Below are 16,989 nucleotides of genomic sequence, written 5' to 3' on the forward strand. Positions count from 1 at the left end.
CCCAAGGGGGCAGTTCTCCTCTGCCTGTGGGGTTGCTGTGAGTCAGAACCGACTCAGCGGCAATGGGTTTGTTTCAGTTTGGGTTTAGGTGATTCCAGGGCGCTGCAGCCTAGTTTGAGAACCAGAGATTTAAAAGCTGTGCTTCTCAAACGTTAGTGTGTCTTCAATCAATTCACGTGGGAATCTGGTTAAAATGCAGGTCTGCTCTAGCGAGTCTGGGCTGGAGCCCGAGGTTGTGCTCGTCTAACAAGGCGATATCGATACTCCTGATCATGGACCGCACCTGGGTAGCAAGACTGTCAGCTACCCTTCTAGTCTACCAGTGCCAGCGTGCTGTGTTCTGGTTTGGTGGAGTAGCGCAGGAAAGGCAAGTTCAGAGGGAGGAGAACGAAAGAAAGAGGAGAATAAGTATGTGCGAGAACAAGAAAGGGGCGCAGGCTCTGGGAGTGGTAGCATTGATACCTGTTGCCTCTTCATTTGGTCCACCTCCTGTGGCGCCTCCATGAGCAGGGTGGCCTCATCTTGCTCTTAGAGCCACCTTGGAAGGGGTTCATTGTTGTTGACCCTCTTACATCTGTTCAGGTGCATATGGGCAAAAGAAGTGAAGAAAGTAGGGTATGGAATTAGAGTACTAACGATGGTGACTTTTCAAAACAGGTATCGATGGCTTGCCTGGAGATGTAGGTCCTCCAGGGAACCCAGGTCGTCCAGGATTCAATGGCTTACCTGGTAGCCCAGGTGTGCCGGGTCAAAAGGTGGGTACTGACAGTGTCCTGGATTGCTATCTTTTCCCTTATCCTTGTTATTAATTGGACATACAAAATTACGTGTTATTACTCTCACAGGATATGTCGGTCTGGTATGTTTTTGGTTTTTTTTTTATGAAATAGCATAGAACAGAAAATATCAGAATACATAACATGTAGTAGTAAGTCTTGTTTTAGGAATCATTTGTTTCAGTTTAATGTTTTGCCTTTGTGTATATTGGCTCTCATATAAAATATGTTTCTTATTATAGATGTAACAGACAAAATATGTTCACAAGCCACTGTTTTAAAGGACAACTGGAAAGATCTAGGGCAGGGTTTCGGAAGCCCGGCATTATTGATATTTTGAGGTGGATAATTCTTTGTTGTCTGAGGCTGTCCTGTGCATTGTAGAATATTTAGCAGCACTCTAGCCTTTGCCCATGAGATGCCAGTGGCACTCCTCCCCCCATACACACACAGTTGTGACAACCCAAAATGTCTCTAGACATTGCCAAATGTCCTCAGGGGAAAAAGTTCCTCCCATTGAGAACCACTGGTCTAGTGTGGTGTCAGGTTCTCCTTGCCCTCAAATAAATATGGAGCCCTGGTGGCACAGTGGTTAAGAGGTATGGCTGCTAACCAAAAGGTCAGCAGTTCAAATCCACCAGCCGCATCTTGGAAACCTTATGGGGCAGTTTTACTCTGTCCTATAGGTTCGCTATGAGTCAGAATTAACTCGTTGGCAATGCGTAACAAGTAATCAGCTTGCTGATATTTAAAATTACCCTTGGCAAGTGTAAGTGACCGTCGGTTAGATCCTTTCCTGTTCTGATGGTGAGGAAAGGGAGTGAAGGCACTGGAAAGCATTGGCATTGAAAGGAGAAAGCACTGAAGGGCAATAGATAAGCTTTACCAATGATAACGTTGGGTTGGACCTGTTCGCTTTAAATCAGGAGAAGGCAGGTAAGAGCTGGGTGATTGTACGACTGCACACGGAGGCAGCTCTGCTTCAGTGATTAAACCAAAACTTCTGTCCCAAGAAATATTCGAAATCAGGGCGTCCCTTTGCTGTGTGGCTGAGATGGCAGAGAAGCCTTCTCGGGTTTGTCCTTATGTAGTAAACCGTCCAGCCTCCCTTTATAATCCTCACTTGATTTAAAAACTGAGTGAACTGTGGTAGCACGTGAGCCACCTTAAACACGCAAGGCTCATGAGTTAGTCAATACCGAGTGAATTGGAATTCTACTTCCCATTGGAACCAAGGGTTTGATTTAAAATATTTTCTTTTTCAAAAATCCCTTGATTTGAGTCCCTTCCATTTTGCTCATTTCCCCTCCTGGGGCATGTAGGGATGTGACCGGTGCCCACTAATGTTTAATTTCAAATTCTCATGGTTCATTGATGGTGTATAGGAAAGCAGGGGAACTTTTGTGTATTACTGTATCCTGCAACCTTGGTATAATCGCTTATTAGTTCCAGGAGTGTTTTTATTGTTGATTCTTTGGGATTCTCTACATAGACAATCATATCATTTGCAAACAAAGATAGTTTTATTTCTTCTTTCCCAATCATTATAAATTTTATTTCAGTTTCTTGTCTAATCACATTAGCTAGGACTTCCAGTACTATGGTGAATAGGAATGGTACCAGGGAATATCCTTGTCTTTGTCCCAGTCTTAGGAGAAAGCATCCAGTTTTTCACCAATAAGTATGACCTTAGCTGCAGGTTTTTTTGTGATGTTCTTTACCCAGTTGAGGAATTTCCCCTCTATGCCTGGTTTTCTGAGAGTTTTTATCATGAATGGGTGTTAGATTTTGTCAAATGTTGTTATCCTACCAATATGTAAGTCATCACTTATAATGGGTGTCAGTGGAGCAAGTAATCCAACGTCCACAGATTTGCTTCAAATGGCTGATATCCAGTGGATTGAGTCTGTTTTGAATGGGCTGTTGGATTCTATAAAATACCTTTATTTTTAGTAACCTGTATTTGTCAAAGACATAAGATAGTTTTAAATATGTAATTTGATTTGAACACCCTCATTTGTACAAAGAATGTGTCCCGCTCCAGTCCTGGAACTTTACCATGTCTTATGAAGATTTTTTTTTTTTATGAAGATATCAGTTAATGGGTTGCAAAGCTCTCTTTGGTGTTTCTTCAGTTGTTTAGAGTCAGCTGTTCATCACAAACACAAGGCAGCAAAGGCAGAGGGGAAAGAGTGGGGCAGAAAGAGGAGACAGGAGACTTGGGTTGGAATCCGGCCTGTGAAACTTTGGATAAATCATTCAATCTTGAAGTTTGGTTTTCCTTTCTGTAAACTGAAAATTATAAAAATAACCTACCCTTTGGCCTTGTGGTGAGATTGAGAGGAAATAATACATGTGAGGAAGCTTTGTAAACTTGAGAGTTGAGTAGAATAGATACTCTTCTTGTTAAATGTGTTGAGTGCATCAGTTAACAATCCACTCATACTTCACTTGGCTTCCAAAAAATATTGACTTCGCCTAGTTAATTTGCTTCTCTGTGTTTTGGGAATTTTAAGGGCGAGCCTGGAGTCGGTCTGCCAGGACTGAAAGGATTGTCAGGTCTTCCTGGAATCCCCGGTACACCTGGGGAAAAGGGGAATGTTGGCGAACCAGGCGTTCCTGGAGAACATGGTGCAATCGGCCCTCCTGGGCTTCAGGGGCTCAGAGGTAACGTCTTACAGATAGATCTAGGCCATTCAATGACTGGGTCTGTTAATTTTTCTTATCTCCAGAGTACCTAGTAGGTGCTCTATAAATATTTGTTGAACGAATGAATGATAAAAATCTTAGAAGATGAGCGCTTATGGTTTTCTCTTGTGCTTATTGTGTAATGAGTTAGTGCGTTATGGACAAATTGATCCCTAAGTAGTTTATTCACAATTATTTTTTCCCCTGACTAGGTGACCCAGGACCTCCTGGATTACAAGGTCCCAAGGGATCTCCCGGAGTTCCAGGAATAGGCCCCCCTGGAGTCATGGGCCCACCTGGAGGACAGGGACCACCAGGGTCAATAGGTGATGTAACGTTCTTCTAGAAGTATTTCTTCCCTAAATCACACTCGTGGTAGGTTAGGAGATGATGCTGGAGTCTCAGTGAATGCAAGGTTATCATAATCTACAAAATTAAAGGGGAAGAAGTAAATTCTAATTTGTGAAAGTAGTTTTGACTACAGTCTCGTTGTTTGCTTAAACATAGTCCCAGGTTTCTTGTTTTTTTTTCCAAGGACCTTGGCTTACATGCCAAACAAAGAACATATTTTACTGTGTGTTAGATTAACTTGATTGTTTAATTCAAAATGATTGGTGTCTCTAGATTATCTTTCCAGAAGAAAGATAAATAAATTGTGGATAAGTTAGACTACTGGAGTATATTTCCAGAAGCTACCTTTGCCTATAATGACAACCTTAGAATAAAGATGCTGATGGTGGGTAGGATAAGCCAATCAGTGAAGAACTGTTGAAGAAAAACGGAAACTAGCCCTTGAGGTCTGGGGGTGATGGTATTTAGAGTGGTAGTCAATAACTGCTGATAGCAGAAAGGAAGGGGCTTTTGTCTCAGGATTTTTTTTTTTAACCCATCAATTGCCTTGGTGACCCAACACATCAATATCCAAGAAGGTAGGATTCATTTCAACCCATCAGCGTGGGCACCTTCTCACTCTTTTTTACACAAAGTAGTAGTGAAAATGAACACAATTAAAAAATGTTGTAGAACATTCTTTAAAAATTAGGTCCTACTAAAAAGTTATTTGTACTTTCCCCAACGTCAGGCCCTCCTGGAATAAAAGGAGAGAAGGGTTTCCCTGGATTCCCCGGACTGGACATGCCAGGCCCTAAAGGAGATAAAGGGTCTCAAGGTCTTCCTGGCTTAACTGGGCAATCGGGTCTCCCTGGCCTTCCTGGACAACAAGGAACTCCTGGACTTCCAGGATTTCCAGGTAAATGATTCTATGAACTTCTGCCACCAGTTGATTATGAGGGATAAATGTGACTTTGTTCCTTTCAGGGCCCTTAGCGTTTATTACCGGCATCCACTATGGAGAAATGTTCACAATCTTTCTGTTTGACCACAGGTTCCAAAGGAGAAATGGGTGTCATGGGGACCCCTGGCCAGCCAGGTCCTCCAGGACCAGTGGGCACTCCAGGATTACCTGGTGAAAAAGGTAAGAGACCTGATAACTTCAAAAGAGGCCCGTCTTGTATATTTTATTTCCTGATGTCTCTTGGGAAATCACTGTAGTTCATTTTTTCATTTCAAGCAGTAGAGGAAAGAAGTGGAGCAGATCCAGCAAGTAACTGGAAGGCTCCTTTATTCTAGTAGGAATTCTTTGTGAACCGTGTATATGGAATTAAAGCCCTGCTCTTCCAAGCACATCTGAGAGAAGAAGGGTTTTCTTTCTTGGCACAGTTGGGATTTTATTTTTTAATTTTTTTGTGGAGTAACAGTGGAATCTCCAGTAATGCTAGGGCACAGGAATTAAGTCCTTAGAATCAAATTAGCGAACTGGGCAACTTTACAAGTCTTAGTTCTTGTTATTTGAAATTGGTCCAAAATATTTTTTTTAAAGGAAAAGGACTTTAAATGTGAGTCATAAAAATGTTTGTTTAGTAGAATGTGAAAATTCCCATTCTATTATTTTTTTTTTTACAGAGTTGAGGGACACAATGAACAGGAGCAATAAAGATATTTCAGGAAGGAAAGAAAATGTAAATTATCTAAACTAGTAAACCAAGTCATATATAAACCAGAAAAAAAAAGGCAACTGAACCCGTTGCCGTTGAGTCAATTCCGACTCATAGCGACCCTATAGAGCGGAGCAGAACTGCTTCATAGAGTTTCCAAGGAGCGGCTGGTGGATTCAAACTGCCGACCTTTTGGTTAGCAACCAAGCTCTTAACCACTGCGCCACCAGGGCTCCAAGTCACATATATTAGAATTATTAGCAAATAATGAATTTTAGAAGAAAACTTTATTGTTCATTTTTCTTGAGTCAGATTCTTCTGTGTAGCTCAGAAGCTCACTGTTTAATGCTATTTTTAGCCAGGTTATTAGTTGTAACTTCTGAATCAGTCGCTTTGACTAGTCATAAAGGATACCATTCTTTACAACTCCCTTGGAAACACTTGGCCACATCTCACTGGGTGCTTTCTCTTCCATCTCCAGGGGACCATGGCTTCCCAGGCTCCTCAGGACCCAGAGGAGACCCTGGCTACAAAGGTGATAAAGGGGATGTCGGTCTCCCTGGAAAGCCTGGGTCAATGGATAAGGTGGACATGGGCAGCATGAAGGGGCAGAAAGGAGACCAAGGAGAAAAAGGTAACGTTTTTCCAGTAGGATTTTAGAAAACATGCAAGTTAGAGGAAAGCTTTTAATAATGAAGGTGGAATATATGTGCTTAACCAGAACAATTCTGATCTCCGTAAATACTAGTAAACCAGTTTGGGATTTTGAAACAATATGTCTTGTAAGCAGACATGGGTCATCATCATCATCATTTATTTTTTTTCTCTGATGTGTAGGACAAATTGGACCAACTGGTGATAAAGGATCTAGAGGAGATCCGGGAACTCCAGGAGTGCCCGGAAAGGATGGACAAGCAGGGCATCCTGGACAACCAGGTATGGCATGGAACCCAATGTGACAAGCCCACGCTGAGGGATATGCTACATAGAACTTTTTGAAAACATTAATCCCTTGAATTTTTCTTGTTATTTTAGGACCTAAAGGTGATCCAGGTTTAGGTGGAACCCCGGGTGCTCCAGGACTTCCTGGACCAAAAGGATCAGTTGGCGGAATGGGCTTGCCAGGTGAGGTGCTGGTAGGACAAGTCTGCAGAATGAGATCTTATTGCACCAAGGAGAACATAATCCAGGCAGATGTGTCTTTTATGTGAATTTACATACTTGATTACCTACAGTCTCCTGCCTAGTGATGGGTGATGTTTTGCTGACGTTGTGACCCTTGTAAAGAATTCACAGTTTATAAAAGCAAAACATAGGCTGTCCACAACCACCTTTGGATTATCTCCAAGTAACCCATCCACTTGACTATTATTGCCACAGGAGATGTCTGGTTCTCCATTTACTTTTGCCAGCACCAGAAACTTCTACCTTGAAAGCCCATTCCCTTTAGTCCCAAAGAATTCTCTAGTCTCCTCTGCCCCTATCCTGAACTGGCCTTAACTCTTTGCCATGAGCATTTGCTGCTGCGATAGGAAAACGGGAAGAGATGGAACTTGAGAGAAGATAGTAAGTTTAGACTGCCTGGATTGGTCTGGACCGTGATGCTTCACAAGACTCTTGTAGAAAAGGGAAAAGCCAAGGCAGAAGCCTATCTTCCTATCTCCTCCTAAGCGTTTAGGTGCTATTATTACTTTGTTTGAAATGCAGACATCTAGGTTGCTGTTTATATCTATTTATAAAGAAGGTTGACTATTAACAACATACATTACAAAACCAAGTACACATTTACTCTCCATGGTTTGCCGCATTGATCCCTCTAATTCGTTTGGATAACAGGAGTTGGTTACATAATAAAGAAGATAAAAGCCTCTTTTTTAATCATGTTGAAAAAATAAATATTCTAATTAATTAATTAATGTGTTTCTTGTCTTTATAAAATGATGATCTTTAAGAGACAGGAGAGACATCTAGTTTGTCTTCAGTGTGATTTGGGTGACTGATAGCTACCTGGATAATTTATGGATTAATAAATGAAGGAATATGACCTCATTCTTGGCTGGCTGTCAAGAAACTTTTTTTCATCTTTTATATTACAAAAAAAAAAATTTTTTTTTTTTTAGCACTAGATAATAACAAATTAAAGTTTCAATTGTTTGTGTTTATAGGTACACCTGGAGAAAAAGGTGTGCCTGGAATTCCAGGCCCTCAGGGAGTCCCTGGCTTACCTGGAGAAAAAGGTACAAAAGGAGAGAAAGGGCAAGCAGGTCAGCCTGGCGTTGGTGTCCCTGGCCGACCCGGCGAAAAGGTAACTATCATCTTGCGTGGAAATGTTCGAACCCATATGTCTAAATGAATATACTTCACAAGGGATTTTTAATAGTATCTCAACAGATTAAATGAATCATAACATGTAGCAATTTTCCCCCGATTTATAGCTGCCTTTTCTCATCCTTCAACTCACACCTCCCCTCCTAAAATGAAGAATTTAGAAACTTGTTGAAAGGTTAGAGTAGCGAGTCCCACTGGAAGACAAAAAGAAGGGACCAACCAAAACCTACTACCATCAAGTCAATTCTGACTCAAAGAGACCCTGTTGGGTTTCCAAGGGTATAATCTTTACGGAAGCAGACTGCCACATCTTTTTCTCTAGGAGCAGCTGGTGGGTTAGAACCACCAACCTTTCAGTTAGCAGGCGATTGCTTTAACCACTGTGCCACCAGGGCTCATGAAAAAGAAGGAAAGGAAGGGTGAAAAGATAAATGGCAAGTAGAAATAAGACAGTTGGCTATTTTGCTCTTGGTTTCTAACTGGAGATCTCTTCTGAAATTGACTTTGATCCTTCAGTTAAAAAATGGAAAGTGGACTTCTGCAGTACCATATGTGTCCCACCAAAAGTTAGATTATTATCCAGAAAGTGCCTACAGACACATGTCCAGGGATAAATATAAAATTAATATGCCCCATTTTTTGCTCCCAGGGAGATCAAGGTCTGGCCGGTTTTCCGGGAAGCCCTGGCGAGAAAGGAGAGAAAGGCAGCACTGGGATTCCAGGCATGCCTGGGACTCCAGGCCCTAAAGGATTACCAGGGAGCGTAGGCTATCCAGGTGAGTGAGCTGGTGCCTTCTCCCAAACATGGGGCTCAAAGAAGGCAAAGAAGTCACGCAAGCTTACAAGCATTCTGCTGCTTTTGTTTTTTTCTTTAGGAAGCCCTGGACTGCCTGGAGAAAAGGGCGACAAAGGACTCCCAGGCTTGGACGGTATCCCTGGAGTCAAAGGAGAAGCAGGTAGAGACCGTGAGCAAGCTGGAGATGAGGACGGGGAACCTGAAGCCTCTGGGAGTTTCTGTCGGAGATGACAGACAGGTCTGCAGAATGTTGCTGCAGACCAGAGGCCACCTAGTCCTGCCTTACATTTGATAGATGAACAGACTGAGTCTTAGGGGGCTTGTATAGTCTTTCCACATCTCATGACCAGTTAGGAACTAGAACTGAAATTTCCTAACTTTCTCATAGCTACTCCCAGCTAGCTCAAGGAACAGTTTTGTGTGTATTTGGCATGGGAGTTGTATGCATTTTCTCTCCCCTCTCATCAGCTTTTGTGGGTCAACAAGGGGTGTTGCCACCACGATGGAGGTCCTCTGTGAAGAGATATCAGAACAGACCTGAGGGAAGCCAGGCATCCTTATGATTTTACATGGAGACCAGGGTGCCGTGAAAGAGTTAGTGAGTGACCGAGATGTCCTTCTCTTTGAGGTCTTCCTGGGAGGCCTGGCCCCACGGGTCCAGCTGGCCAGAAGGGGGAGCCCGGGAGTGATGGAATTCCAGGGTCAGCAGGAGAGAAGGGCGAATCAGGTATGTCTCCTCTCCCCATTTCCTTTCAGAATGCAGTTCTCATTTGAATAAACATGGTACACCCCTGGAGAGTTAGACATACACTGTGACCTGAACACAGCTTCTTACACAGGTTTACATATACCATCCTTCCACACTTTAAACGCAGATGTGAACATATGGGGAAGGATTGGATGAGGAAATGAGAAAATGGGCGTGAGCATTGATTCCACAAATATGTATGGGCACCTCCTTGAAACACTGAGCTCTCTCAGTGGGGAGTGAATGAGACACCCGTGAACACTTGGTGGGTGGGAGCACTGTGATTGTAGGGGAAAAATTCTCTACTCATTTCCCTTAGAGTTGCTGTAACAAAGAAAACAAGTCACACTCTTCTCTGCCTGGTTGTTCTGGGAACATTCGTTGCCCCCTGAGTCTGTGCCTGCCGCTGATGGAGGGCTGCGAGCTCTGATGATGACAATCACATATGTAGTAATACTCATACATAATGCAAGAGAGTGATAAACACAACATTTGAGACAGGAGTTACCCCTGAGCTGGGGGAGAGGAAGAGAGGGTAGTGTCCCTGGGAGGAGGGGGAGCACCTTGGGAGTGACATTGTTATTAGTGGACCTCATTCTTAGGCCCATTTTTCACTTTCTACACCTCATATTTATGATATAGACATTCCTTCGCCTGTAAAAAGATTTTATAGGAGAAAAGGACCTCCACAGCTCTTTTGCCGCCATTTTAATCTTCCATCAAGCTCTTCAAACAAAACAAAAACCTGTTGCTTTCAGGTCGATTCCGACTCATAGCAACCCTATTGGACAGAGTAGAACTACCCCATAGGGTTTCCAAGGAGTGGCTGGTGGATTCCAACTGCCGACTTTTGATTAGCAGCGGAGCTCTTAACCACTGAGTCACCAGGGCTCTGGGTCAAGCCCTTTACTCATGTTTAAAAATTGAAGTTTCTGGTGTCCCCAGTCCTGTCTGGCTTCCCCTCCCTCCTCTGAGAGTAGCAATTATTTGATTGGTCGTTTGCAAAAAGCCTCTTTGTTAGTCTCTAGACAGTAGTAGGGATTAAGTACGTATTTGTACAGATCACTGCTACTAAATGCTGTAATAGTTCTGAGCTGAAGGTACTTAGGAAAAAGTACTGAATTCTAAATATCCAGTCAAGTGTATTTTATACCGTAGGAGTATAATTTTTCAGCATATTCTATAAATAGCATATGATATTGACAGAGAAATTTGATTTTCTGCTGTACCTGCAGATTGATTGTTCAAGAAAAAACTTTCCTTCTAATCTTTTTTTCATCTTGTCTTGTAGGCCTACCAGGAAGAGGGTTCCCAGGGTTCCCAGGGGCCAAAGGAGAAAAAGGTAATGTTTGTTAAATGTGTTCTTATTTTCAACCAGTTGCTGCTGGGAAGTATACCAGCAAAACGGGTAGGACGCAGCCCTCCTGTTTGTGTCAATGAAGCACCTGTGGATTATAGGTGCTGATTCCAGAGGGTAATGTCCTTCAAGTCATGCATGGCTGAACAGTATCATTTATGGACTGAAATGGTGTTCGGTGCATTCATTTATCAGAAATTCTCTTTTAGTTGCACTAATTTTACAAAATGCAATATAGGGGGAAACCGCTGTAATTTTTGTGCTTAACAAGTAACCAGAATATCAAAATTGTCACCTTATAAAACAGGTCATGCTTATGTGAAGGTGAGGCAGGGTGTAACATAGGCCACTCGCTTAAAAACATTTCTTCAACTGCCACAATGAGCTAAATACCAAGCACAGTTAAGAATTGTGAAAAACTTGAAGATTCAGTATTTTTTCCCAGAGAGCTGAGCATTTCATGAGGGAGAACAGGAAGACACAAGTTAATATGAGAGATAGAAGCCACAAAAGATTAAAAGAGAAGCCACAGGCGGCCCCAGCTGTGGTCACACATTCTGTGTCATTGGGCAGGTGGAGGGAGGGTCCCTGGACTTCCTGAGGGATGGTAGTCAGGTCCTGAGGATTCAGAAAAGACACAGCATATCTGGGATGTCGGCTCAGAAGGTGCACCCATATGGAAGTTCTGCTTCATCAAAGTCCCAGGGGTCCTCCAAGAACAGCCCAAAGCCGTTTACTCGGCACGTGTTTGCTCCGCTTCTGGGCATGGTGGAATGGTTCAGGATGGGCTCCCTTGGGAGTGGGCCACTACCTCACTTTGCCCTAACCCACAGCCCTACTGAAACTTAAACAGAGTCCCTTTGAGAATGTCCCATCCAAGGTGCTTCCACAGGTAGTCAGAAGAGCAAAGGTGGGAGCAGCTTCCTATTGTCCAGCATGCTGAGTCTTTTCCTCACGTAACTGCACAGCCTTGGAAAATTGAATGGACACGTTCTGCTGCCCTATAATAGGCCGCCACATGGTGTGCTGTGTTTTCACTTCATTGCCTTGCAGAATTGCAGGGGGAGGAACACGAGGAGGGACTATATGGCAGTTTTAAGTGATGACCCTATTTCCTTCCCTTTCGAATTTTTCCTAGTAACCTTGAAATAAGCTTGGTGTTTTGGTGTTTTTCTTGGCAAGTTTTGGGTAATATGTTTAAAACTAAACCTGGAGTTTTCTTTTTCTACGAGCTCTTTTACCTTTTTTTTTTTTAACTAAAAAAAAAAAAAAACAGCTTTATTTAGGTATAATTGATATAAAATAAATGGCACCTATTTCAAGTGGAGAGTTTGATAAACTTTGACGTACATGAATACCCATGGACTCATCACCACATTCCAGATAGGGAACATATCCATCCCCCCAAAAGTGGCCTAGTGCCCCTTTGGAATCCCTTTCTCCTACCCCTTCCTGTCCCATCCCCAGGCGACACTGATCTGCTCTGTCACTCTGGACGAGCTTGCGTTTTCTAGAATGTTATGTAAACAGAATCATACAGCACGCACTCTTTTTAGCCTGACTTCTTCCATTCAGCACAATGAATTTGAGATTCATCCATGTTGTTGTTTATTTTAATTGTTCATTCCCTTTTATTGATTAGTGTTCCGTGGGTATAACGAATATAACACTGTTTATTCGCTTACCTGTTAATGGGACAAGCCCTTTGTTTTAGTAATGCAGTTGCTTGCAGGCATGTCTAAACACATATTTAAATGTCTTTGAAAAAAACATAAAGAATTATAGCCAGGTTCTTAGTATTCTAAATTTATAGTTCTTTAGTCCAGGGTGTGGTAGCCTACTGTGTTATTTAGTAAAAAAGAAAGAAAAGTGCACTGAGTTCCACTTGTCCCCTGGCGCCCTCAGGGAGCTCAGCTCCGAGGGGCAACGACGATGAGAAATATCTTGCGCTAACTCCTAGTCAGTATACCGTGGTATTCTGTTCTACTAAATTTCACTATGGATCTTGAACTGTTTTTATTGTTTAGGTTCAAAGGGTGACGTGGGTTTCCCGGGACTGGCTGGGAGCCCAGGAATTCCTGGATCCAAAGGAGAGCCAGGATTCCTGGGTCCTCCTGGGCCACAAGGACAGCCAGGTTTACCTGGAGCTCCAGGACAACCTGTGGAGGGACCCAAAGGAGACCGAGGACCTCAGGGACAACCTGGCCTGCCAGGTAAGGGTATTCAGCCAGGTGTCATGTCACATGTGTAAGAGCTGCGGACTGAAACAGAATTCACAAAATTAACACATGTAAAAGAAATCTCAATATTTAATATTTCAAATGAGTTTTTTATTATTTAGAAGTTAGTAGCATTTATATTTCTGAAGTTATTACAGCTTCAGACTGCTTATGACTTTTGGGATGCCTTGTATTTTGGCCTCCTTTGGGTCAGTGTTTTCCTTGTATCCGTTTGGTCAAGGAATTTAGTGTACACAAGTCACTAAGAAGATGGGAGAAGGGAAATGGTTGAAAAGAGTGGAATACATATACCACGTATTATGTTTGTCTTAGATCAACACGACATTCTAGAAAGCATTTCTACTCTTGACCAGGCTTGTTACAATGGCAGCACAGTACCCCTGAACACCAGTAACCAAAAACCATTTTGGAAACAGACTGTAGTTTTTATATTAACATTCTGTCTTGTCTCTATGTGCAGTCTTTCTTCTTGACCCTCCCTTGATTTCCTAGGGGCTCAGGTTGCTTGATATGATGCTGTTACGTACAGGTAGTGGCGCTTGGGTAGCAGTATGACAACACCTAGCCCAATGACACTATACACAATGTCACCTTCCAACTTCAAATGTGTGACTTTTGTCTCTCCCATTAGGGCATCCGGGACCCATGGGGCCTCCAGGACTTCCAGGGCTTGATGGACTAAAAGGTGACAAAGGAAATCCAGGCTGGCCAGGAACTCCTGGTGTTCCAGGACCCAAGGGAGACCCAGGATTCCAGGGAATGCCTGTGAGTTATTGATTTGTAGACTTCTTGTTCTGTACAGGAGCTTTCCCTGATCACAGAATTATATATACTTGTCTACAAGTGTCTGTAGACATATGCAGGGATGCACGGCTCCCAAAGCATCTCTAAATCTGTTCCTTCTCTTGCCAGCAACCAGCTATCTTCATTAGCACCAGAATATGCAACTATAATAAAATGTTTACAACAGAGCTTTACAAGGACTCTTAAAAAGGAAACCTCATAAAACTGGAAATTATAGTTCAATGCCCGAGTTTAAAAAATCTCTTTATAAACTGAATGGGAAAAGCAAACCAATGGGCCATAACCAGGATTGTTTTGTAAAGAGCAATCCTGTAAAACTAGCCCAATTATCTCTTACGATTGGCAACAGGGCTGGAATAATAGAAAGGGACAGCTGACGTCATCCATGGTGACGTCAACAAGCCTGCAGAAGAGCAGGTTTCAGGGTGTAATCAATAACTGGTAGTAGGTTTTTTTGTTTGTTTTTGTTATTTTGTCGTGTTTGTTTTTAATTAACTTTGGTTCCCTTCATTTCCCAAATTACAGCCACTCAGAGGTAAAGTGGTGGTCTGGCTCTCTGGCTTGGTTCTCAGCTTAACCACATCCATGCCTCAGTGGGTTGTTTGTGTGCATTGTTGAGGTTGTATAGACACATTAGCAGAGATTCGTTCTCTCTCTGTGTCTCTCTCTCTCACACACACATACGCACACATCCGAGAACAGAAAGTGTGTTGGGGGAGATTGGATGCGGGAGGAATTTTAAACAGACACCTGTGAAGTAATGTAGAAGCAAGTGGGATGTTTTTATAAGTCCCGTGGGTTAGTTCCTATAGTTTATCAGTAACAACGACATGTTTCAGAGTCATCGAGCCAGATACTTTCTCAAGGCCAGATACTGGATGACTAAGTTTAGCATACTAAGCACTCAAAAATTAGTGGTCCTGTTTACTTATGAATCATATGTTGTTTGCATATAAAATGCTTATGAATAATCATGCAAAATAGGCTATTTGGAACATTGTTGTTAGGTGCCATCGAGTTAGTTCCGACTCATAGCAACCCTGTGTACAACAGAACAAAACACTGCCCGGCCCTGTGCCATCCTCGTAGTGGCTATGTTTGAGCCCGTTGTTGCAGCCACTGTGTCAGTCCATCTGGTTGAGGGTCTTCCTCTTTTTCACTGACCCTCTACTTTACCAAGCACGATGTCCTTCTCCAGGGATTGATCCCTCCCGATAACATGGCCAAAGTATGTGAGATGAAATCTCGCCATCCTCACTGTTAATGAGCATTCTGGCTGTACTTCTTCCAAGACAGATTTGTTCATTCTTCGGGCAGTCCATGGTATATTCAGTATTCTTTACCAAAACCATAATTCAGAGGCATCAATTTTTCAGTCTTCATTATTCATTGTCCAGCTTTCAGGTGTAACTTAGTCCTCAGAGTGACATCTTTGCTTTTTAACTTGTTTTTTTCTTTTTTTGGTAGTAGATTTGCCCAATGCACTAAATAGGTCGTATGATTTCTTGACTGCTGCTTCCATGGGTATTGATTGTGGAGTAACAATAATAATTTTTGACCGATTCCTTTTACTTAAAGTCTTCCGTAATCCTCCATATGCATCATGAAAATGCAATGTGTATGAATGTCTTTTGGGCCCACTATTACTGTGTTGAAGTTATTTTGGCTACAGCACCTTTTAAAATAAGGGAAATCGAAGAAAAGCATCTGTATAAGAAACAGTACAATTTTTTATGTGTTACTCATGACAAAGGAACAACTATGTTGATAGGAAGACCAAATTAAACTACGTGGATATTGCTATATTATACAGGGAGATGTCTTCCATCGTATTTTTTACCTTTACATATTTAAAAGTTACTTTTCATGTAAGATCTGAAATGAATTTTAAATAAAAATCATTATGCTTGAGCAGTTGAGGGAGCATTTTCAAAAGTAGTTAGTTTACTTTTTGTCCCAAATTGATGCATTTCAATAACAAATGTTTATTGACTTTGACTCTGTTCAAGACACTGGGGGTGTAACACGTGCTCTCTGCTCCCAAGGAACTTACGCTGCAGATGGGCAAATAGAGGCCACATGGGTGAAGGAAGCAAACCACTTCAATTCCAGTGTTCTTAATTTAGGCACGCACAGTAGATTTGTCCTTCTTGCCCATTTGTTTACAAATCTGCTTTGCGGAGCACCAAAGTTCTTTCTCAGCTTCCTGAACCCAACTGGTTATTTGAGAGACTTACCGTGTGTCTCCAGAGCAATTCCGGACTGACATTTCTCGTTTTGTCTAGGGTATTGGTGGCTCTCCAGGAATCACGGGTTCCAAGGGCGATATGGGGCCTCCGGGTGTTCCAGGATTTCAGGGTAAGACTTAATTAAGCAGAGGAGACGCTGTTTGAATGGACATTTATCCCCGGAGCTTCCTACCAACAACAACAACAACAAACAAACTTGTTGCCCTTGAGTTGAATCCAACTCATAGCAACTTGATAAGTCAGAGTAGAACTGTCCCATAGAGTTTCCGAGGAGCACCCTATCACAGGCCCTTTAATATTGACAGCCTTAGCACAATGAAAGCATGAGGTATTGTTCTTTTTAAATTAAAAATGCCATTTCTGTGTGGCAACCCAATTTTTATGATCCTATGAATGGCTGTATAAAGACGTTCTGGTTTTCTTACTGAGAGTCAATAGCTACCACATTTGGATCTCAATAAGAAATTGTGGATTTGGGTCATTAGTTAATTTATTAAACAACATTTACTGAGCGCCTCTCAGCTTCCAGGCGCCAATTTTTATTGCTGAATCAGATACATATGAAAGATGAATAAAATGAAGTCCCAGCCCCCAGAGTTCTTACGGTCTATTTGGGGAGGTATGCACGCCCGATTGTGAACAAAAGCTGTGTCCTGTGCACCTCCGCTGCTTACGGCCGTTTCACAGTTTCATTACATGCTTGCAAAAAATAGGACTTCATGGTTCTAGAAACAGGAGTTTCGCCTCAAGTTTTCACTGATAACTAGAAATGCTTTCTTCTTCCACGAGGCTAAATCAGCCATCTGTTCACTGTACACGCGTGCTTGTGTATAATTCGCAATTCTATGTAAAAACAATTGTGTACTTTTTTTCTAGGTCAGAAGGGTCTCCCTGGCATCCAGGGAGTTAAAGGAGATCAAGGAGATCAAGGTTTTCCTGGATCTAAAGGTAGGAGGATCTGCCGTGTAGGCTGATATCACACTGGGGAGCGTAAATTGCAGGTGAACTC

At 42.4% G+C, this 16,989-nt stretch overlaps 1 protein-coding gene across 1 annotated transcript in view; it reads left to right on the forward strand.

Moving 5' to 3' along the window:
• COL4A1 (collagen type IV alpha 1 chain) overlaps positions 1–16,989 on the forward strand; it is a 173,545-nt gene that overhangs the window by 139,307 nt on the left and 17,249 nt on the right. The window contains exons 29-45 of the mRNA XM_064275232.1: positions 658–755; positions 3,293–3,443; positions 3,677–3,790; positions 4,546–4,713; positions 4,849–4,938; positions 5,940–6,092; positions 6,296–6,394; positions 6,494–6,583; positions 7,624–7,763; positions 8,436–8,562; positions 8,662–8,742; positions 9,211–9,309; positions 10,622–10,672; positions 12,715–12,900; positions 13,559–13,692; positions 16,017–16,089; positions 16,857–16,928. Of these exons, the coding sequence (XP_064131302.1) occupies positions 658–755; positions 3,293–3,443; positions 3,677–3,790; positions 4,546–4,713; positions 4,849–4,938; positions 5,940–6,092; positions 6,296–6,394; positions 6,494–6,583; positions 7,624–7,763; positions 8,436–8,562; positions 8,662–8,742; positions 9,211–9,309; positions 10,622–10,672; positions 12,715–12,900; positions 13,559–13,692; positions 16,017–16,089; positions 16,857–16,928 (1,926 nt within the window). The remainder of the gene's footprint in view (positions 1–657; positions 756–3,292; positions 3,444–3,676; positions 3,791–4,545; positions 4,714–4,848; positions 4,939–5,939; positions 6,093–6,295; positions 6,395–6,493; positions 6,584–7,623; positions 7,764–8,435; positions 8,563–8,661; positions 8,743–9,210; positions 9,310–10,621; positions 10,673–12,714; positions 12,901–13,558; positions 13,693–16,016; positions 16,090–16,856; positions 16,929–16,989) is intronic.

The sequence above is a fragment of the Loxodonta africana genome, chromosome 23, assembly GCF_030014295.1.
Source record: "Loxodonta africana isolate mLoxAfr1 chromosome 23, mLoxAfr1.hap2, whole genome shotgun sequence".
Taxonomy (NCBI): Eukaryota; Metazoa; Chordata; class Mammalia; order Proboscidea; family Elephantidae; genus Loxodonta; species Loxodonta africana.